The sequence below is a fragment of the Tenrec ecaudatus genome, chromosome 4 (genome assembly GCF_050624435.1).
Source record: "Tenrec ecaudatus isolate mTenEca1 chromosome 4, mTenEca1.hap1, whole genome shotgun sequence".
Lineage (NCBI taxonomy): Eukaryota > Metazoa > Chordata > Mammalia > Afrosoricida > Tenrecidae > Tenrec > Tenrec ecaudatus.
In genome coordinates, this window is record NC_134533.1 from 117,718,865 (window position 1) to 117,742,014 (window position 23,150).

At 42.2% G+C, this 23,150-nt stretch overlaps 1 protein-coding gene, 1 non-coding gene and 1 pseudogene across 2 annotated transcripts in view; all 3 read left to right on the top strand.

Annotated features, from left to right (window-relative positions):
• ARCN1 (archain 1 coat protein complex I subunit delta) overlaps positions 1 to 23,150 on the top strand; it is a 26,766-nt gene continuing 3,616 nt past the window's right edge. The window contains exons 1-9 of the mRNA XM_075546679.1: positions 1 to 154; positions 11,380 to 11,643; positions 12,415 to 12,594; positions 12,724 to 12,929; positions 13,624 to 13,788; positions 17,452 to 17,617; positions 18,486 to 18,633; positions 18,941 to 19,049; positions 22,537 to 22,741. Coding sequence (XP_075402794.1) covers positions 152 to 154; positions 11,380 to 11,643; positions 12,415 to 12,594; positions 12,724 to 12,929; positions 13,624 to 13,788; positions 17,452 to 17,617; positions 18,486 to 18,633; positions 18,941 to 19,049; positions 22,537 to 22,741 — 1,446 coding nt within the window. The 5' untranslated portion in view covers positions 1 to 151. The remainder of the gene's footprint in view (positions 155 to 11,379; positions 11,644 to 12,414; positions 12,595 to 12,723; positions 12,930 to 13,623; positions 13,789 to 17,451; positions 17,618 to 18,485; positions 18,634 to 18,940; positions 19,050 to 22,536; positions 22,742 to 23,150) is intronic.
• Positions 6,166 to 11,373, top strand: LOC142445124 (large ribosomal subunit protein eL18-like; annotated as a pseudogene).
• TRNAK-CUU (transfer RNA lysine (anticodon CUU)) lies at positions 15,691 to 15,766 on the top strand. Its single transcript has one exon. It is a non-coding gene; the product is annotated as a tRNA-Lys (tRNA).

Consider the following 23,150-nt stretch of genomic DNA (forward strand, 5'->3'; position numbering starts at 1 on the left):
GAGACGTGGCTCGGGCCGCCATCTTGGCAGAGGCGACGCGGCCGCGGCTCCTGTCAGGGGCAGCAGGTCCCGGCGGCCGGGCGCCCCCCTTCCCTGCGCGCAGCGCCAGCCCCGCGGAGCCGGAGCGAGGAGCGCCGCCGCCGCCCTCACCATGGTAAGGCCCGGCCCGGCTCGGGGTGCGGGCCTCGCCGGCCGCGGGGCCCTCCGAGAGGGGCCGCGCCCCGAGGGCCGCGAGCCGGGCGCTACCCCCGGGCGGGCTCGGGCCGCGGTGGGACGGACGCCCGAGGGCGCTTGGCCCCCGGCCGTGCCGTCGCGCTCGCTCGGCTGAGACCCGGCTCCTCGGGCGGAGGCGGGTCGGGCTCTGCGAGGACGTTGTCGGCGTGTCCCCGGGGCTCCCGCCGCGGACCGGGCGCGTCTGCCCCGCGGGCGCCGCGGTCCAGGCCTCCCGGGGGGAGGGTCCCTGCGGTCCGTCGGTCTCCAGCCTCACCCCCGCCCCGGGGTGCTCGGCTGGGGTCGGGGCGATCTTTTGTTGTTGGAACGGGGGAGCGGTGGAGAGCGGCTGCGGTGACGTCGGGTTCCCAGGCTTCTCCACCGGGAGCCCGGCGGCGCGGGGCGTTAAGCGTCGGCCTGCTGGTCGGGGGCCGGCGGTTCGAGCCCGCCCGCTGCGCGGTGGCGTGGCAGTTGGCTTCAGGGGCCGTGCAGCGCGCGCCCCTGGAAACGTGGACTCGCGTCGCGCTGTCAGCGCGATGGAGCGTGAGGTGAGCAGAGGTGAGCAGGCCTTGCTTGCCCAGGTGGAGACATGCCCGCGTGGCTTATCGCAATCAGCTGTCTCTCAGGAGGGGCGGAAGGCGTGAGTCACGCGCGGGGGGACCTGTGACAGCGCCTTCCATTCATTGCTCTGATTTGGGAGAGGTGGATTGACGTGGGTGCACGCATTTCAGAATTATGTGGGCCTTGGCATGATCCTGATAGCCTCATACCCGCTGCCATCAAGCCCGTGCTAATTCATCGCAACCCTGTTGAGCTGCCCTCCCTTGTGGGGTTCGGAGACAACGTCGTTACAGGAGTAGAAAGGCGCCTCGCAAACTGCTGACCTTTCAAAGGTTAGCAGTCCCATGGGCGGCCACTGCACCACCGAAGCACCTGACTTGAATGGAAAGGGCTTTAAAAAGTTTGGGGAAATCCCATCACCTTTCTAGTCCATTCCCACCGCCCCCCCGCCCCCCGGGAACTTTTGAAGCCCCCCTCTTATCCTGTCTGCTGTGTAGAATCCTACGTATTCTTTCTCTGCAATGTCTCAGGGTCCTCCTTTCTGATAGTAGAAATAGCCACATATGGTGAAATTTTGAGCTTCTTTTAAAAACACTTGTGGACTGAGTTGGAGCCCAACTTCTAATAGTTGTTTTTTTCTTCAACTTTATTATAAAAATTTCAGACCTAGGAAAGTTGGAAGAACTTTACAGGGAACACCCATATGACCATTGTATAATTAACATTTTACCCAACTTGTTTTCTCACATCCAATTATCCCCTTCCATCTTTTTAAAAATGCATTTCAAAGTAAGTTAGCACATAAAAGGTGATTTTGAAAAACAAATGTGTGTTTTGGCTTTAGTTTGCTGAAGTAACAAGGGTTTTCAAAAAGTTTGTAGAAAAATGGAAAGAAAAGGTAATCGAATGCTTCCATGAACTTTTGAAGCCCGTTACTGTAGTTTCAGTATATAAATGAACAACTGTAAAAGCAAATGGCTTAATGATTTTATTATAGAATGAAATGTTTAAATGGCATTGTAAAAATATTTTTTGCAAATTAATGAAATAGTTATAACATTAGTCAGATAATTTGAGAAACTACTTTTTCTTATTCAACTTACAGTTGAGTTCATAAGCTTGGTTTTAAGTCTCTAATGGTAGCAAGCCATCTGTAAAATCCTTTGGTATCTCTGTAGTGCTGTAATTGACCATAGTAAATTCAATTCCCAAAGTCATTAGTGGGATCAGGACTGCTGGTGGAAGACTTTTATCAACAACCTGTGGTACACAGATGACACAACCTTATTGCTGAGAGTGAGAGAAGGACTTGACACACTTGCTGATGAGGACAAGGATTGCAGCCTTCAGTATAAAGACTAAAATTCTCACAATTACTTCTTTGGCAAGAAAAAAAATTTGGGCTAGGTTAATTTTCATTATAAAACCATTTAGTTGTAAATATTTCTAAACCATTTTCTTTCTTAGTAGAATCTTCAATTTTGTCTCTTAACGTGAATGTTACAATTTTTCCTTGAAGCAACATGCTTAAATAATTGAGTTTTTTGAGGAGCTGATACCAAGGGCTCAAGTGGAAAACAGATGTTTTGAGAATGATGATGACAACAAATGTACAAATGTGCTTGACACAATGGATGGATAGATGGATTGTGGTAAGAGTTGTACGAAAAAAAAAGAGTTGTACGAGCCCCCATTAAAATGATTTTTTAATGTAATAAAAATTTGACATTACCAGTTTTTAAAAAATAAAATAATTTATATTTTCTAAAATACCTTATAAATAACAGATTTGAAAACCACAAGTCAAGACAACAATGAACAAAATCGGATTTCTACATAGTCAAAAATATAACAATTTGAATTTTCAATTTCACTGATCAGTTTAAACTTGCCCCCTCTTGAAAGCCATCTTACCTCTGCAAGTGATGAGAGTCCATGTCTGCAATGAAGTTACTGGTTTTGGCGGTACAGAGAAGCACATTCTAACCCTGGTCAGATTGTTGTCTGAGAATGTTTCCTGAAGGATTGTGCAGTGAGTAAAAGTGACAATGATGTGTTCGTTGCCAATTCCACATTCTCAGCTAGCAATGCTCCAGCACTTTCGGTCATGGCTGATGATTATAAGCATTTCTTCTTATACTTGTTGACTACTTGGATTGCTTCTTTGGTGAAGTACCTGTTTATGCCCTCTGCTCAATTTTGATTAAATTACTTGTTTTTTTCTGCTATGACTGTTGAAATTTTCTAAAAATTTTAGAGATCAGTTCTAAAAGGCATTGACAAAGATTTTCCCCAAGATTGTGGGTTCTCTTTTTGTTCTTTTGATATAATCAAAAGATTTTACAGATGTGTATACTTTTTAGGAGATCCCCATCATCTGTTTTGCCTTGTGCTGTTTTTATTTTTTCATTTTGTGTAATAGTACATTTATGCCAGGTATCAGAGGCCCTACGTTTGCTCTACTTTTTCATTGATGATTGTTCTACTAGGTTGGAATTTGTTTTGTATATGCCAAATGCATATCCAGTTTTGCCAAATGCATATCCAGTTTTGCCAGCACTATTTGTTGTCAGGAGAGACTAGTCCCTGGGGAAGGACATCATGCTTGGTAAAGTAGAAAGGCAGCGAAAAAGAGGAAGGTCCTCAAGGAGATGGATGGACACGGTGGCTGCAACAATGGGCCCAAGCATAGGAACAGTTGTGAGAATGGTGCAGGACCAGGTGTATTTCATTCTGTTGTATGGGGTCACCATGGGTTATAGAGGAGCCTTGGTGGTATAGTCATTACACATTGGGCTGCTAACCACAGGGTCACCAGTTGAAAACCAGCCACTTCTGTGAGAAAAAGACTAGGCTTTCGGTTCCCATAAAGTCTCTGAAACCCACAGGGGCAATTCTACCCTGTTCTGTAGGGTCACTATGAGTTAGAATCGATAACATTGCATGACAGCAAGTTTGGTTTTATTTGTTAAAGAGACTGTCCCCATTTCATGTGATTTGATCCTTTGTCAAAGACCAGCAACATATAGGGTGTGGATTTACCTTTGTGCTCTCATTTCTATTCTATTGTTCTTTGCACCTGCAGTTAGACCACTACCAGGCTATTTTGACTGCCATAGATGGCTGGGAAGTATTGAAAGGTAGCAGAAGGACATTGGGCCTCCACTCACGTACTCCCTCAATGCAAGAATACTTTCTTCTATTAAATTGGCATTCTATGATGCTCACCTTCCCGACATAACCGCTGAAGATAAAGTGGGTGAATAAGCAAATGTGGTGAAGAAAGCTGATGGTGCCTAGATAGAGCGTCCGAGGTCTTAAAAGCTTGAAGGTAAACAAGCAGCCATCTAGCTCAGAAGCAACAAAGCACACCAGCCTGTGTGATCACGAGGTGCCGAAGGGATCAGTTATCAGGCATCAAAGAACAAAAAAATCATGATTGTGCTCACCTCCATGATACAACCACTGAAGGCAAAGTGGGTGCATAAGCAAATGTGGTGAAGAAAGCTGATGGTGTCTGGCTATCAAAAGATACAGCGTCTGGGTCTTAAAGGCTTGAAGGTAAACAAGCGGCCATCTAGCTCAGAAGCAACAAAGCCCAAATGGAAGAAGCACCCCAGCCTGTGCGATCATGAGGTGTCAAAGGGATCAGGCATCATCAGAACAAAAAATCATATCATTGTGAATGAGGGGGAGTGTGGCGTGGAGACCCAAAGCCCATCTGTAGGCAATTGGACATCCCCTTACAGAAGGGTCTCAGGGAGGAGAAGAGCCAGTCAGGGTGCGATGTAGCAAAGATGAAACATACAACCTTCCTCTAGTCCATAAATATTCTCCCCCCCGCCCACTATCATGATCCCAATTCTACCTTACAAATCTGTCTAGACCAGAGGATGTACCCTAGTACAGATAGGAACTGAAAATGCAGGGAATCCAGGGAGGAGGATCCCTTCAGGACCAGTGGTGTGAGTGGCGATACTGGGAGGGTAGAGGAAGGGTGGGTTGGAAAGGGGGAACCGATTATAAGGATCTACATGTGACCTCCCTGGGGGATGGACAACAGAAAAGTGGGTGAAGGGATACGTCGGACAGGACAAGATATGACAAAATAATAATTTATAAATTATTAAGGGTTCATGTGAGAGGGGTGAGTGGGGAGGGTAGGGAAAAATGAGGAACTGATGCCGGGGCTTAAGTGGAGAGCAAATGTTTTGAGAATGATGAGGGCAATGAATGTACAAATGTGCTTTATACAATTGATGTATGTATGGATTGTGATAAGAGTTGTATGAGCCCCTAATAAAACGATTTAAAATAAAAAGGTTAAATCCACGCCCAGTTTTTTTTTATACAATGCATTTTCTTTTCTTTTTCATTTACAATGCATATTCCGTGAACTTTTGGAGACCTTTCATGTGTGCTTATTATACAAAGAGGCTTTAGAAGGTTCAGGGAAAAGTAGAATTCAAAGATAGTGGGATTTTTCTATAAACTTTTTGAAGCCCCTCATATCTATTATAGTGAATTAAGGATAAGGTGACTGCTTTATTCTAGAAATAAAGAATACTGCACTATTTAGAGACTCGAGGAAAATCTTGCTGTTTTTCTTTAGACTATCATACATGTTTATGTTCAGTTACCACCTGTCATTTTGGGATCTAGGTTACTAGTGGGAATGAAAGAATGGTATGGCTGCTCACTTTTTTTCTCTCTCCCTTTCTTACACACACACATAAATACTTTATTTGGGTTAGGTAATTTGCTTTCCAACCAAAATACTATCTGTTGAGACAATTCTAATTAGTCATCCTATAGAAGTATAGAAGAGAAAAAAAAAGTATATAGAGAGGAAAGCTGCCCTATAGGGTTTCCGAGGCTGTAATCTTTTTTTTCAATCATTTTATTAGGGGCTCATACAACTCTTATCACAATCCACGCATACATGAATTGTGTCAAGCACATTTGTACATTCGTTGCCCTCATCATTCTCAAAACATTTGCTCTCCACTTAAGCCCCTGGCATCAGATCCTCATTCCCCCCCATACTTGCTCCCCCTCCCTCATGAACCCTTGATAATATATAAATTATTGTTTTTTCATACCTTGCACTGTCGGGCATCTCCCTTCACCCACTTTATTGTTGTCTGTCCCCCAGGGAGGAGGTTATATGTAGATCCTTATAATCGGTTCCCCCTTTCCAGCCCACCCTCACTCCACCCTCCCAGTATTGCCACTCTCACCACTGGTCCTGAAGGGATCATCTGCCCTGGATTCCCTGTGTTTCCAGCTCTTATCTGTACCAGTGTACATCCTCTGGTCTAGCCAGATTTGTAAGGTAGAATTGGGATCATGATAGTGGGGAGGGGAGGGTAGGGGTTTTAGGAATTAGAGGAAAGTTGTATGTTTCGTTGCTACCCTGTGCCCTGACTGGCTCGTCTCCTCCCCATGACCCTTCAGTAAGGGATGTCCAGTTACCTACAGATGGACTTTGAGTCCTCACTCTGCACCCCCTCATTCACAATGATACTATTTTTTGTTCTTTGATACCTCATCCCTTCGACACCTTGTGATCACACAGGCTGGTGTGCTTCTTCTATGTTGGCTTTGTTGCTTCTCAGCTAGATGGCTGCTTGTTTATCCGAAGCTGTAATCTTTGTGGAGACACTACCACATCTTTCTTCTGTGGAGTTGCTATCGTCTAACTGGTATCTAGTTGATTCTGACTCATGGCCACCATTTAGGACATGGTAGAACTGTCCCTGTGAGTTTCAGAGGCTGTATCTGTTCAGGGGAGTAGAATGCCTAGTCGTTCTCTCATGGAGTGGGTGGTGGTTTCCAGCTGCACAACATGTAACCACTACACCACCACCAGGGTTCCTTAAGAACCATCCTTTATATTAGATTACAATAGGAAAAAACACAAACTTATGAGGGGTAAACCCCACCCCAAAAAAAACAACAACCTGGAATTGTGCTGGGCGGAACAGAGCTTTTGTTTTCCAATAGCATTTGCCTGGGAAGGTTCCCTCTGATCACAGTGAATTTTTTGTAAAAACAGCCTCACTTGCACCTCGTTTTTTGTGATAGCTAATTTCAGAGAACAGTGTGCAGCTATGAAAATGTATTTCCTGCTTAGGAAAATTGCTGCAGAAACTGTTGTGATGTTGAACGCAGGTTACAAGAACAGCACTATGGGAAAATCTCAAGTGTAAGAGTGGCTTTCTTGTTTCTAAAAGGGTGGAAATATTGATTAATGACAAACCTCGTTCTGGAAGTCTGTCAACTTTCTGAATGGATGAAAATGTCAACTGGTAGTACATTTCACCAAACTGTTCCTCAAAGCTTTCTATTTAAAGGTTCTGAAAAGATTGTGTAACTGTGCCTGATTTGTGGTAGTGGGGACTGGTTTTGCCACCATGCCAATGCACCTGCTCATGTATTTTCAGTGTGCCAGGTTTTGGCAAAAATACAGCATGCCTCTCTTGCACCAGGCACCTTACTCACCTGACCTCACTCAGTGCAGACTTGTTTTAGTTTCTGTGAATGCAGAGGGACATGAAAAGACAGTGACTTGACAACATAGAAGAGGTGAAGATAAAAATGAAGGATATGCTGTCAGCCATCCAAACAGATGAGTTTGAAAATTTTTTCCAAGAATGGAATCGCAGACTTGACAGTTGTATTAAGTGTGATGGAGAGTACTTTGGAGGTGATAAGGTTGTAAAAAAAATTAAATACATAACTTTTAGGGAAAAACTTCCAGTTTTGGGGGGGTACCCCTCGTATGTTTTGGTATACCATATTTTGACTGGCAAGCATTAGTAAGTAGATGTGAAAGGAATCTATTTTATATCATTTAAGAATACAAATATTATTTTAAAATAAAATAAATATATTTCACACTGTAATCGAGTAAAGTATGACTCATAGTGACCTTATAGGCCAAGACAGAACTGGGTTTCTGAGATGGTAATTTTTTACCAGAGTAGAAAGCCTCAGTTTTCCCCCTTGGAGTGGCTGGTGTCTTCGAAATTTCCCACCTTGAGGTTTGCAACCCAGCACGTAGCCCACCATGCTACTGTGGGTCTTATTCAGAGGTGACCAAACCTAGCTGTGTTGACTTCAGTATAGTAAATACAAACTTGGGTTGATTGTGTGGACCTAGCCAGGTAACTATGGGATCCTCAGGGTCCAGTGGTACAGCGGCTAAGCACTAGAGTTCTAGTTGAAAGGTTGACGACTAGAGCCCGCCAGCTTAAGGTTGCTGTGGGTCAGAAATTTACTTGACAGCACTGGTTTGGCTTTTACTTTTGAATTTAGAGCCAGGCTTATTGCCAGTCATTTTGGCCCTACTTTGGGAACTTTATTTTGCTTATGTTTGAATAAAGGGGGCAACTCAATGAGATAAAGATAAATAAAAGGCTTGGCTTCTTAAACTGCCAGTACCACTTGCCTTGCCCTCTTTCTGGACCTGACTGAGGAGGAGGTGCCATCATGGGAGCTTACATATGCCACAACAAGGATCAAAAAGTTTGCCGCAAGGAACCTGCGCCTCCTGGTCAAGCTATACAGGTTTCTGGCCTGGCGGACCAGCTCCATCTTCATCCAGGTTGTGCTGAAGAGGCTGTTCATGAGCTACATGAACCAGCCGCCTCTGTCCCTCTCTTGGATGATCCGGAAGATGAAGCTTCTTGGCCGAGAAAACAAGACAGCTATGGTTGTGGGGACTATAACAGATGATGTGTGGGTACAGGATGTCTGAGCTAAAGTTGTACACCCTGTTTGAGTGAGCAGCCAGGCCAGAGCCACATCCTTGAGGCTGGGGGCAAGATCCTCAACTTTGACCAGTTGGCCCTGGACACTCCCAACGGTTGCAGCACTGTCCTGCTGTCTGGTCCACTCAAGGCCTGTGAGGTGTACAAGCATTTTACCAAGGCGCCAGGGGACCCCCCCCCCCAAGTCACACCAAACCATATGACTGTTCCAAGGGTCAGAAGTTCGAGCACACAGAGGCTGACGTGCCAGCCTCAAAACTAACCCCAGATCCCGTCGCCCTGTTATTAAAAAAATTTTGGTTTCCCCCCCCCCCCCCAAAAAAAAAAAAAGATTACCTCTTTGGAATCTCGACAGGTAGTTGCCATGACTTTCTGAACTGACCTTTTTGTCTTGGAATGAATAGAACTGAACCCTCAGATCCCCTGGAAAATCACTGCTTTGGTTCAACCTATTCGCAGATGATTTAATCATGTTTGTTCAGTGAAGACTTGAAGCACCCTATTCTGTCTTTTGCTCTTGCTGCTACTGCTGCCACTCCTACCACCTTCTGGTGTTACAGCCCTTGGTCTCCTGGATCCAGGAGGCTCGATGGGCAGGGATCTCAAAGCCCAAAGGACATACTCCACTCCAGGATTTGCTTTGAGATGGCTCATTTTAAACTCAGCAGGGTGACAGAACTGACCGATCCCCCATAGTAGAGTTCCACGTGCCATACTTGTAGTGCCCTGCCCAAAGACTATGGCTAGAAGTAATCTGCTGCACCTTACCCTTGTATTATAAGACTATTTTTTAATTATTTGATTTTGTTGTTGAGTATACACAGCAAAAATATTCACTGATTCAAGTCGCTGAAGGTACAATTAAATGACATTGTTCATATTGTGCAACCATCTTGACCTTGCTTTTCTGCTGGGTCCCTTCCTCCTTAACAGCTGATCTTTCCAGTCGCTCTTGTCAGCCTGATCCCAGAGGTAGCTCTTAAAAGAGCACAATCTCCAAAACATACATTCTTACTAGTTAAGCTAAACTATAGTTTGTTTTGAAGACTTCAGGGGATATTTTTGGTTTAAGGCTTAAAGATATCTCAGTGCAGTAGTTTCAGACTGGAAGTATAAGAATATTCAAATGGATGGCCTTAGTTTTTCAATCATTTTAGTAGGGCTCATACAAGTCTTATCACAAATCATATGTATATCAGTTGTGTAAAGCACATTTGTACATTCGTTACCCTCATCATTCTCAAAACATTTGCTCTCCGCTTAAGCCCTTTGCATCAGCTCCTCATTTTACTCCCTCCCTCCCCACTCCCCCCTCCCTTATGAACCCTTGATAATTTATAAATTACTATTTTGTCATATCTTACACTGTCCGACATCTCCCTTCACCCACTTTGCTATTGTCTATCCCCCATGGAGGAGGTTATATGCAGATCCCTCTAATCTGTTCTCCCTTTCTACCCCACCCTCCCTCCACACTCCTGGTATCACCACTGGTCCTGAAGGGATCATCTGCCCTTGGTTCCCTGTGTTTCCAGTTCCTAACTGTACCAGTGTACATCCTCTGGTCTAGCCAGATTTGTAAGGTAGAATTGGGATCTTCATAGTGGGGCGCAGGAAGCATTTAGGAACTAGAAAAAAATTGTATGTTTCATCATTGCTCCATGACACCCTGACTGGCTCGTCTCTTCCCCGTAACCCTTCTGTAAGGGGATGTCCAGTTGCCTGAGTCCTTGATATATTAGAGATGGTATTCCAGCCCTGGTGGTGCTGCCACCAGCTGCTCTGCAGGAGAAAGATGAGACTGCCTGCTTTGGAAAGACGTACAGCCATGGAAACCCTGTACAGGGTCACTGTGAGTCAGAATCAACCCTATGGCAGTGGATGTTCTAGCATTGTGACTTCCAGGATGTTTAGTGTTAGTGCTTACATGGAAGAGGCTGTTAACACTTTACATAATTTTCTTAATGTCCAACCAGGCATATAGGTTTCTCCTACTTCGTCTGATGCTATATTTGTTTTGCTTAATGAAATATCAAACTCAAAAAAGGTTGCTGGGTCTTGATCATTGCCCAGTATAACCTGTGTGCAGCCTTGGGCTGTTGGCAGTTTTTGTTTGTTTGTTTAAAATTGTATAACTATATGAAGTAGGATAACATGGGATGAAAAGGTTAATCAAAGAGGAAGATACAGGTTTAGGCTCACTAAATTGGATCCATTTTTTAGGTAAAAATTCAAAGAAAGCTCAGGGACTTCTTGTAAGCTGTTAACCTGCCTGTATATATATTTTTTATATTTCAGAATAGCCCTTAACCTGCCTGTATTTTAACTGCTGACATTTCTTTGGGAATAAAAAGGATTTCCCGGGGGCGTGGGGTGTCCACTAGTATGTGTATGTTATTTTGTTAGTTGTCATATAATTGATTTCAACTCGTGACCATTCTGTGAGTCCAGGCTCCATAGGGTTTTCACAGCTGTGACCTTTAGGAAACATCACCAAGCCTTTCTTCTTAGGCACATCTGGATCAGGTTTTAACTACCAACCCTTTGACTAATTGTCCAGCACTTACCCATTTGCTGCACCCAGGGACTCCTGTGTGGTTTGACTTAGAAAAAAAAATGCTATGTTTAGTTTCTGCCAAGCTAAACTTTTCTCTCCCTTTTTTCATATGAGTTTTTCTTTAGGTAGGTTATTGAAAAGTAAAAATAATTGTTTTGTTTTCCTCAACAGTAGCCATGTGTCACGCCTATGGAATTACACTCTCTTCTGTGGATGTTGGGGAAACAAGTGAAGAAATAGTTACTGGGTACTTACATGTGCATGTGTTCATGGCAGGTGCTGTTGGCAGCGGCAGTCTGCACGAAAGCAGGAAAAGCCATCGTTTCTCGACAGTTTGTGGAGATGACCCGAACTCGGATTGAGGGTTTGTTAGCAGCGTTTCCAAAGCTCATGAACACTGGAAAACAGCATACATTTGTTGAAACAGAGAGTGTAAGATATGTCTACCAGCCTATGGAGAAACTGTACATGGTCCTGATCACTACCAAAAACAGCAACATTTTAGAAGATCTGGAAACCCTGAGGCTCTTCTCGAGAGTGGTGAGAAGCCTTCTATAATACGGACTCCTGTCTACTTTAATCCTTTGTGACTCTGCTTCCCTCCAGTAGCTTATGCTTATCAGTTTTTATTCTCCCCCTGCTCCCCTCAGCTTATTGCTGCAGTTCCTCCTTTATTCAGCCGGTGTTGATGGGTGCCCTCCTAGGCTACAAGGAACCCCAGAGAGAGTGTGGAAACTGGCCTTTCATTGTCCAGCTCTTCTAACCTTTGAAGTTCTGACACCTGTGACAAATTTTCTTTCCCATTTTATTGGGAGCTCTTACAGATATTATAACAATCCATAGTTGAATTAGATCACGCATAATTATACAATTGCTGCCACCAACATTTTTTAAACATTTTCTTTATTTTTGAACTCTTTGATATCAGCTCCCTGTTATTCCCCCTCCCCCCCAGGAATCCTTGTTTGTGTGTGTGTGTAAATTTTCCCCCTCTATCTTAACCTTCCATTGTATCCATTCCCCTACAATTCCGTCGTCCGTTCCCCTGGAGTGGGGTTATGCAGTCATCAGTGCTATCGTTTCCCCTCTCCTCCTGTGAAGCTGTTTTTAAGATCAAAGGGTGACAAAAGCTCTGAGACTTACTGACACAGACACTCACATGCACGCACAGCTTTATGCCGCTAAAAAGTAACTTGTTTAAAATAAAACTCAGAGCTAAGGAAGGGATTCTGGTTCAGTTTACGTTTGTGGAATTATAATAGATAATTCCTGGATGAATTCTATATCTTCTCCATTGGTGTCCATGATTAGATCCCTGAATATTGCCGAGCCTTAGAAGAGAATGAAATATCGGAGCACTGCTTTGATTTGATTTTTGCTTTTGATGAAATTGTCGCCCTGGGATACCGAGAGAATGTGAACCTGGCACAGATCAGAACTTTCACAGAGATGGATTCTCATGAAGAGAAGGTGTTCAGAGCAGTCAGAGAGGTAAGTGGGGTTTGCTCAGGGACTGCCAGGTAGTACATCTTTCTTGTAGGCCTTACTAATCTGATTTACCTCCTCCTACTAGCTAGTAGAGACTATTCAGTCTGTTTCCCTGCGTGTCTCTTTCTGTAGACTCAAGAACGGGAAGCCAAGGCTGAGATGCGGCGTAAAGCCAAGGAATTACAGCAGGCCCGAAGAGATGCAGAAAGAATGGGCAAGAAAGCACCAGGGTTTGGGGGCTTTGGAAGCTCTGCGGTATCTGGAGGCAGCACAGCTGCTATGATCACAGAAACCATCATTGAAACAGAAAAACCAAAATTGGCACCTACACCGGCCAGGTATTAATCCAGAGTCCTTTGAGCAGCCCTAGAACACCACTTGAAGACTGTGTGTTAATGTCTTTGGAGCAATATCTCATGCAAGGCAAGCTGTAAATAACGAATTATTTCATGAAGTAAGGCACAAAATTAACTTTGGCTACATGATACGGGGATAAAAGAAAAATCAATGTCATTTTTTTTCCTTTTGGGTAAAAGGATTTTTTAAAAAACAAATTATACTAAGACCTCTTAATTATCTGATTTTGGAAGGGGAGGAATATTTAACTTTATGAAACAAAGATTTTTAAAATCTTGGTGTTTATGGATGGATTTCAGGAGGAAATCTGTGAACTGCCTGAAATTATATACAAAATTTTGTTTGTAGGTACATTTATCTGGATGGCAGGTATGTTGTCTTCATCAGATTATGTGTGTTTATAGAAGTACTACATATTTGGTCTTTGGATACTCAAACTTTTGTTAATGTAAGCTGTCAATTTGAGCAACTTTATTTTTATAATTTTATTTGGCCATAATAGCCTAATTGTCACTGATGGAAGCTTGAGATTTTTCTTTGAGGTCTTCATATGTCTCCTAATGAGTAGCTCTATGGAATATTTAATAGATATGGGGCCGTTAATCATTGTGTTTGTTTTCTTTTTCTTAATTGTATGTGGGCATACTCACTTCTAAGTTCTCTTCTTTCACTTAGGCCTTCAGGCCCCAGCAAGGCTTTGAAACTTGGAGCCAAAGGAAAAGAAGTAGATAACTTTGTGGACAAATTGAAATCTGAGGGGGAAACTGTCATGTCCTCCAATATGGGCAAGCGTACCTCTGAAGCAACCAAAGTGCATGCTCCACCTATTAATATGGAAAGGTAAGTAATTTTCTTAGTAGAATAGGCCACATAGTTTTTAAAATCCTATTTCAGGATGCATTCTTTATTACTGCATTCTTTATTTTTATTATTAATTAGATAGATAGATAGATAGATAGATAGATAGATAGATAGATAGAATCATTCCATAGTTCATTCACATCAACCAGAATTGTACAATTGCTACCACAATCCGTTTCCACACATTCTTTTTCTACATGGAATCCTTAACATCATCTCCCTTTCACCCCCTGCACTGTACTCCCCCTCCCCAAAACCCTTATTCTACTTGCTGTCTTTGTAGGTTCATCAATCCTGGGTTTCCTATATCAAAACATGAAAAAACATAACAAAAGGGTGACCTCCAATTACATGACACCTCTGAGATCTTTATAAGACTTAATCCAAGTGCATTTGTGTTAGACAGGGTTCTCTAGAGAGAGAACCAGCTTGCTAATAATTTTATATATATATTTATAAAGATATATGTAACACAAGAAATGAACTGTTAAATTATAAACAGATGTGAACAGTTAAATTATAAAGCAGTACAGATGGCTCAGTGCAACTCACTCCTGTGAGAGAGTTGTGAGACACTGGCAGTCCTTCAAGTCTTGAGGGCCGCCAGGTAGTCCTCTGTAGAGAGAGAGGCTAACCCAGCACAGGCAGCAAAACAGCAAGGCAGGTTACCAACTGTCAGTCCCCAGCTTAAGAGATGTAGATTTTAATCGTGTGGTCTTAAAGGAACCTCAACTTACAGCGACACAGTCCACAGGTTAGGCATCCCACAGGTAGTGTAACCTGTAAATTGAGGCACAGAACAATGCAGCCGCACACTGATCTGATGATCAAAGAGCAAGAAATAAGAAAGGCGAGGCTCACTGAGCCATTCATCTCTCCGCCCTTCAATTAATCCACTTGTGTTTATTGGCCAGGCTGGCACAATAAACTATCTCAACATTTCTAGGTATTGGTAGAAAATTCCCTCCCCACGCCCCTTCTAGCCATAACTGGAGATCTTTCCATCATCTCTCTTTTAGGAAGTCCAGACTTGCCTTTTATCAACTCTTTGCTCCTTAAATTAATAAAACATTATTCGTCTACGTGCCTAATGTACTATATGTGCTTTATCTCTTAGAATGAACTTTAAATTTGGGGGGACTGGAGCTATAATCACGCACATAGTTAATTGGGTCTTTTTCTAACCTTTAAATTAAATTTTAAGGAGAACCAGCTTAAAATCAAAATTTATAAATTAACATTATCTTTTGCCTTTATGTAAACACAGTCTTTTAGGCTGTGGTACTGGTTGGCAATATCTTTAAGTTGTAGTTATCAGGTCCATAGATTCATTACTCAGATTTCTTGTCTTGAAGCGCACACCTTCTACTGTTGCTGGTGATTTTGAGGTCAAGAGTAAGATGAGTAGTTGGAAAAGCTGCCTCTATCAGAAATGAAGAGTATTTACTTTTTGTGTGCCTTACTCTATGCCATGAGTGTGGTTCCCTCAGAATAAATCTTTTGAATTGTCAAGCTTTCTTTGCTCTGCTGCTGGTAGCTTCGATGGAGAGAGAGGCTTGGGAGTTTGGGAGTTTAGTTTCCCTTTTTAAATGTGAACGCCATTGTGTGAGAGAGAGAACCCTTTTACTGTTGTTGAGCAAACTCACGTTAATCCAAAATGAAACCTTGCATTGTCTTTTTCTGTTACCCAACCGCTCTTTTAAAAGTCATTTTCTACATGACTTTTTGGTGGTATGTTATTGTGGTTAAAAAATATGCACAGTAAAACTGTTTGTGGTCTTAAAATGCTTTCTTTTATGGTCTTGAGTCTAATGCCCTGGTTGCTTAGAGGACCGAAGAGGTTGGACCAAGAACAACATTCCTATCAGAATGTTCTTTGCAGGCCGGCTAGCTCAGTCGGTAGAGCATGAGACTCTTAATCTCAGGGTTGTGGGTTTGTGCCCCATGTTGGGTGCCATATGTCAGGAGAAGCCAGCCCACTAACACATCATTATGGGTCCGGTAGGCGCAATTGTACAGTGATAATAAGTAAAGATCATAGTAGAGTTATAGAGAGCATGAGAGAAATATATAAGAGAAGTATTGAAATAAATGGAGTCAGACACGATTCATGTTAGCATGTTTACCCCAGCCCCGCTTGATGGTCCACGTGGAGGGAGAGAGCCATCTTTAATGCTAGCCCAGGCTTTTTATATTCTCCGGGGACATGCAAGCCCCCTGATTATAGGTGAGTACAAACGTCACAGAAGGGTTGTACCATAGGTAATACAGTAATGAGAGGGGGTGGTCTAGGGACATACATGCAATAGTAAGAGGGGGGTTGGGGGCATACATGTGATAAGATGGGCTGATAACTTAACTTTGGATGTCACAGAGTCAGTTTGGCCTGTTCTGTGACTCAACTGATAGAGATCATTATTGGTAGGGTGAGAACGCTTGGTGGCAGGCCTCAGGGAGGAATAGTTTATTGTCCCCAGTAGCAGGGAGTGAGGCCTGCCCGGTAGTCTGGTGACTAACTGCCTTCAGGGAGGATGTCTGTAAGCCACTGACCTCCCCCCACAACCCAACTGAACATAGTGTTAACACATGACAGGTATGGGTGTTAATAGAGTGTACTGAACCAATGACAGCAGCAGCACCACTGCTGTAGTTTTCAATTACACCTTCCACTTGTTCAGAATGCATATAGAGTGAAGTCGTTCTCTCACTCTTGTTTTCCTTCTGTGCCTTTTTTTCCAACTTGTGTGTGTGTGTGTGTCCTTCAAAGGGTGATAATCTTAGGTTAAAGTAAGTAAAAACATATATGCATTCTGTATTTCTCCCCCTTTTATACACAAAAGGTAACGTGCTGGATATGTTTTCTATCTAATTATTTTGGAGCTAAGAATGTCCTTAATTGAGGAGATAGAAACATGACATCTAAATACCTGACCCTAAACTGAAACCTGTACTGCCAAGAAAGACATTATTAGATAAACTGACAAGATTAGCATGTGGATGGTAGATGAAAGTATTATATTAACATGAATTTGTGAAGTTTATAACTCTTGTGCTGTAAGAGTATTATGATGAAAGAAGATCTTTATTCTTAGAAAATAGACACCGAAGTATTTTTAGAGCAGTGTTGTATATAATTTAGTCTGCCTTCACATGCTTTAGGAAAATAATAAACACACACAGAGATGTACAGTGTGCACTCAAGCCAGTGAACTCGCAAATGCAAATAAATAACATGTTGACAGTAAGCAAATCTTGATAGAAGGCATACGTGTGTTCCTTGTGTAATTTTTCTTTCCTTGTGTAATATTTTTTAATGAAAAGTTCCAATGTTTTCTGCTTAGAAGAGCTGCCTCCTACCCAGTTGAGTGGATATACCTTTAAGCAGCCTCCTATTAACTGGTATTTGAAATGTTGCCAAATTTTGCTATTACAAACAGTTCTGTGAATAACTTAGTACATTATTTTGCATATATATGTGTATCCTCTCTGGAGAAAGGAATCACTATATCAAAAGATATAATTTATATTTTGAAGATAGAGCAGCATCACTGTAAAGACTCGTACGTGGTCAATCACTGTTCAACGTTGTTGAAAGGGAATTCTGGCTTCTGCCTGTAATAAGTGCATGACTTTCCCCCACAGTGTGCATATGAAGATTGAGGAAAAGATCACACTGACCTGTGGAAGAGATGGAGGATTACAGAACATGGAGCTGCATGGGATGATCATGCTTAGGATCTCAGATGATAAATTTGGCCGAATTCGTCTTCATGTGGAAAATGAGGACAAGAAAGGGGTGCAGCTACAGGTGTGTCAAAGCTTTTGTTAGGTGGTAATCAGTGCTTTTTTCATTAGCCTATGGGCACTAGCTAAATGGTAAATATAAAATCCTTATAAAATGAATGTGTATATTTCATATATATGAGCCGTCCTCATCTTTATATTATTGTGTTATCACATTTTATTTATGTCGTTCATTTATATATGTGTCACAGGAGCAAAACCTCTTTTAGAAAAGAGTATGTTTTGTGTTGTCTGGCCCTGTCTCGCGCCCCTCCCCCCCACCCCAACCACCAGCACAGAAGTCTTGGAAATAGTGCTCGTTATTTGACAGCAGCGTCTCTGGTTCTTAAAGTGCATACTCATCACTTTTCAGAAGTGGTTTCTTTTTTTAAAGTTAGAGTGTCTTAGTTGGTCTGAATTTGAACACTTGAACTCTAGGCAGAATTGTACCAAACTATCGAGTAAACTTTTCTGACTTGCCTACTAGTATGAGGCCAGGGCTGTAATTCTCAGCCAACTAATTAACCAATGTCTAGTCCCCGACTGGGCATGCCTGGCCCCACCATGAGTCTGTCTATTCTCTATAAAGTACTTCGGAAAGGACTTGTTCTTTAATTTTTTTCTCTGGAAAACTCTTTGTTTTTAATGACTTTTAGAGTTACATTTATTCTTATTCTATTTACTATTTTAAGTGTCTTGAATCCTTTGAAAAAAACTTCAAGTTTGGGACATCTTCAGAATTAAAAGAATTTGAATTTTTAAAATGCCCTATTTCAGATATTTCGATCATTCTTGAATTAAAGCTGCAGGTTATGTAGGACCAAAAGGAATTTATTTTCTTTCATATGGTGTCTGAACCTCAGAAGTTGTCTTTCTTCCCCCTGTCATTTCAGACCCATCCAAATGTGGATAAAAAACTTTTTACTGCAGAATCTTTAATTGGTTTGAAGAATCCAGAGAAGTCATTTCCAGTCAACAGTGATGTAGGAGTGTTAAAATGGAGACTACAAACCACAGAGGAGTCTTTTATTCCACTGACAAGTAAGTGCTATTGGCCAGTCCCACTAAGCTAGTCTGTACTGGCAACTAGACATAACCCTGGTTTATAAAAGCTCTTAATCTTCATGATCACAGCAACATTCTTTTTGGCCGGATGACTTTTCATAATGGATTGAATATTTATATATTAATCATTAGCTTTAATATTTATTACTCACTTAGAAGTAATTAATTGTAACATAGTGTGTATTGGGATGTTTAAGGCTTGTAGCTGTCAGTTTTGATTTGCATCTTTTTTTTCACCTCACCTTTTAATTCTCTAGTGTACCTGCTTTGCTTATCTCCTCAGTTAATTGCTGGCCCTCAGAAAGTGGAAATGGCTGTGATGTCAATATAGAGTATGAGCTACAAGAAGATGGTTTAGAACTAAATGATGTGATTATCACCATCCCACTCCCGTAAGTGATTCTCCCCCCCCACCCCAGTCCTAATCACTTTCTCTACATTGGTTTTCTTTTTAGAATGCAGATCTGGTCTTTTGGGGATTCATTTTGTAGGCAGCTCCTATCTTTGTTAAGAAATTGACTTTTTTTTTAATTGATTTAAGAAAACTCGTGAGAGAAGAGACACACAAGGTATAGACTATATGATTCTGTTTGTTCTAGATCCTGCAAAAGGTGAAACTGTAGGAGCAGAAGAAGCCCGATTATATCTAGGGGTAGAGAGGAGAACGCTGGCAGCAACCGGGCCCAAGGGGACTTTGTGATTGCTCATTTGTCAAAACACTTAGACCTATACACTGCAAAAAGCATGTGCTTTTACCATTTTTCACCAACTTGAATCGCTGTCATCAGAAAAATGAAGCTACAGGTGTTGGTGAGGAAGTGGAAAAATTGGAACCTTTGAGCATAATTGGTGACAATTAAAATAGTTGAAATTTGTTCTATTTCGCCACAGTACAATTAAAGGGGAGAGCAGTATTTTATTGACATAAAAGCCAAGTCGAACAAGCAAACAAAGTCAGTTGGAATTCTCAAGCTGTGTGTTAGCCCCTAGTTTGTTCATGTAGTGAGGGAGGCTTCCAGAAGGAGGAGCCACTGCTCAATCAGAGCTCCTGTTTTGTTTGCCAGCTCTCAAAGCATTGGGTCTGTCAGTTTGATCACATAACTGAATTGAAGATGGAAGTGGATTTTCAGGGAAACTATTGATTCTCACTTTAAAATAAGATATGCATATGATTTTCCTTAAAATTTTTAACAGCTTTATGGCAGTGTACAACATGTGGGGAAGTAAAAGGTATTACTACAAAATCATGGAACCTTTATTAAACAAGAATAACAAACTGTGAAACTTGTTTCTGAAAGCAGTGGTCTATCTGTTACCATCCCTTCCCCAAAGAGTTCTGTTCCCTTCGATTTACAGCACATCCAAAGGGTGGTGTGTCGTGTTCCTTTATTTTTTTCTATCTCAGTGTTTGAGGGGTAGAGCAGGGCTGTAAGGTGCAGACGTAAGGTTTCCCAACAAAATCCTCGTAGGATAGCCCTTGCTGTGCTCGCAGAATGTGCAAGTGCAATGTGATGGAAAAGAATTCCTCAGACCAATTCTCCTGGTCTTTTTCTCATTGATGTGGGTTTCCATCTTCTTAAAACATCTTCCTAATAAGCTGCCAAATCTCTGTGTCCTTAAAAAAAATCTCTCAGGATTATCTCTTAGGATTTCCAACACAGTCACCAGAACTGGCCCAGCACATCCCCTTGGAAGCCACTGGTTAATCCAGGACTTGTCCCTGATTACCATTTTTTCCATAAAATCATCTTCATTAGCTTCAGTCTTGCTTAAAAGACTGATGGGAAAAAAAAAGAGGACCTGATGCAAGGGGCTTAAGTGGAGAGCAAATGCCTTGAGAATGGTTGGGGCAGGGAATGTATGGATGTGCTTTATACAATTGATGTATGTATATGTATGGATTGTGGTAAGAGTTGTTTGAGTCCCTAATAAAATGTAAAAGAAGAAAAGAGAAAAAAATGATTAGGGCAAAGACTGTACAGATGTGCTTTATACAATTGATGTATGTATATGTATGAACTGAAAAGAATTGTATCAGCCCCAATAAATTGTTAAAAAAAAAAAAAAAAAAAGACTGATGGATCCCAGTGAGGGAGGCCTGCTGCCCGAGGGGTTCCGAGTTGGGCTGCTAACCACAAAGGCAACAGTTGAAACCAGTAGCCAGACACTGCGGGAGATGAGGCTTTCTGCTTCCAGTCTCGGGAACCCACAGGCACAGTTCTACCCTGTCCTATAGGGTCACTGTGAATGGAAATGAATCTCACCCAAGTCCTTCACCACTGCCCACCTTGACTAAATTATAAACACAGTAAGTATATTCTTATTGTGCCATCACTAGTACATTGCTCAGTTATTGCTGCAAAAGAGATGGTACTGATTAATTTGTCATTTTGTTCTCAATTTGATATGCAGGCCTTTTCATGACCAGGCCTGGTTTTAGACATTTTTATTTCTGTGTTTTGAAAGCATTCTTTATTAATAATACCCCTTTGAGGGAACAGCCACCTTTTCTTTGTAGTGTGCTTATTCTTTCAGAACAGTAGATGGATGGCTGCCTTGACTGCCCCATTGTTGGGCTCCAGTGTTAGTGACGGGTGGAGATTTTGTTGGTGGAGATTTATTTTGCTAGACTGTTTTTAGGCCTTTCTCTCTACCCTATACTTGTGGTTTTGGTGACTTCCTGCGTCTGACTTCAGTTTTACAGTAGAGACCTGCAGACAACATTTTACCCCATGATCCATAACTGATCCAATTAGAATTGGAATTGAAGCTAAGGGTACAGAGAAGGAACATATACAGAAAAATAATTGAGACCTTAAATTGTATAGGAAAGAAGTTATAGCCTATGTCACCCTTAAAGTTTGTCTTTGTCTCCCTTATTTACCCTGCCCCTGTTACAAACATTGAATGTCAACTGGTGAATTAAGAGGTAGTAAATTTAGAATGTGTAGGAGTAGGTGACATTCCTGTCAGCCCTGTGTGGGGGTGCACAGTATACCCTAACTAGCCCTGGTTCCCTGTACCATCATGTTCCCACTCTGCCCAGGAATAATTACATGTTCACTTTTACGTGAAAGCCCTCTTACTGGATTACAAATTAAAATATATCTACTAGGGTCAAATACAGTAAGTTTTAAAAGATTCTAAAATTTTTGAAAATCAACCCTCTCAAGGATTCAAATTCACCTTCCTTGTAAATAACTGTAGCGTTTCCTCCCACTGTTCATCAGTCGGCTTCTTTCCCTCATCATCTCTACAGAGAGTCGCACTGAGTTCAGATTTCTTCTTGGCAGGGCAACACAGGAAGAAACCATTTGTGCAGGGTTGTGGACTATAGCCTCTTCACCTGACTTCTCAGTCATCGTCCCCTGCTAGCTCCCGGATTTAGTTCACAAGTTAAAGCAACGCACAGCGTATCTGCTAGATACTCATTGCTTCTGTGTATATCTTCTAGGGAAATTGAGTGAGACCCTTATCAAAGAGGGAAGACCGTTTGATCCTTGACATTAGTAAGGAGCCTAACTTTTCCTACTACCACTAGTCTGTCAGTTTGTATGCTGGTGTGTTGCTGGGAGCTATGCCAGCACGGTCACTTATGGTAAACAGGTTTCAGTGGAGCTTCCAGACTAGGGAGGATTAGTCACTGTCTGTCTCCCCATGAGATAGATTGATAGAGTTGCTGTAACATGGGCTTAAACATGACAATAATAGGCTGGTGCAGAGTTGGGCAGTGTTCATTTGTGCATGGGGTCACTGAATCAGAACCAGCCGACGCAGCTTTTTTTCCTAAGACAAGTGTGCAGTATTGGGGAGGCCATTGACATTAGGGGCCGGTATCCGTGTGGGCAGCTAAATTGGCAAGGATATTTCTCACGGCAGGTCTGGTGTTGGAGCACCTGTGATCGGTGAGATCGATGGCGAGTATCGACATGACAGTCGGCGAAACACTTTGGAGTGGTGCCTGCCAGTGATTGATGCCAAAAATAAGAGTGGCAGCTTGGAGTTCAGCATCGCCGGGCAGCCCAATGACTTCTTTCCTGTTCAAGTTTCCTTCATCTCCAAAAAAAATTACTGCAACATACAGGTACCTCCTTTGAAGAGCAGGTGTGGGGCCAGTGGCAGGGAAGATAGGCAGCGTGACTTCATTGTTAAGAGTAGGAATCAGAAAATATGAGATCCCCTACAGGTTCCATCACTCACTCTCTGTTGGATCTTTGGCAAATCCCATCGCTGCTTTACCTCAGCTTTCCTGTCTAAAGAGATCACATATGAACCAGAAAATTACTTACAGCTTGTGCATACTTTTTAAACCTTGTATATTTTGTATTCCCATTTGCCAAAACAACTCATACAGGATTTTATAATGCCTTACTGTCACTTGTTCTTTAATCATAGGAATGAAAGGTTTTGTTTTGTTTTTCCATTGGTCAGAATGACTGCCCACCTCCTTAAAAAAAAAAGAGAGAGGTGACATTCTACTACAAATGGACATG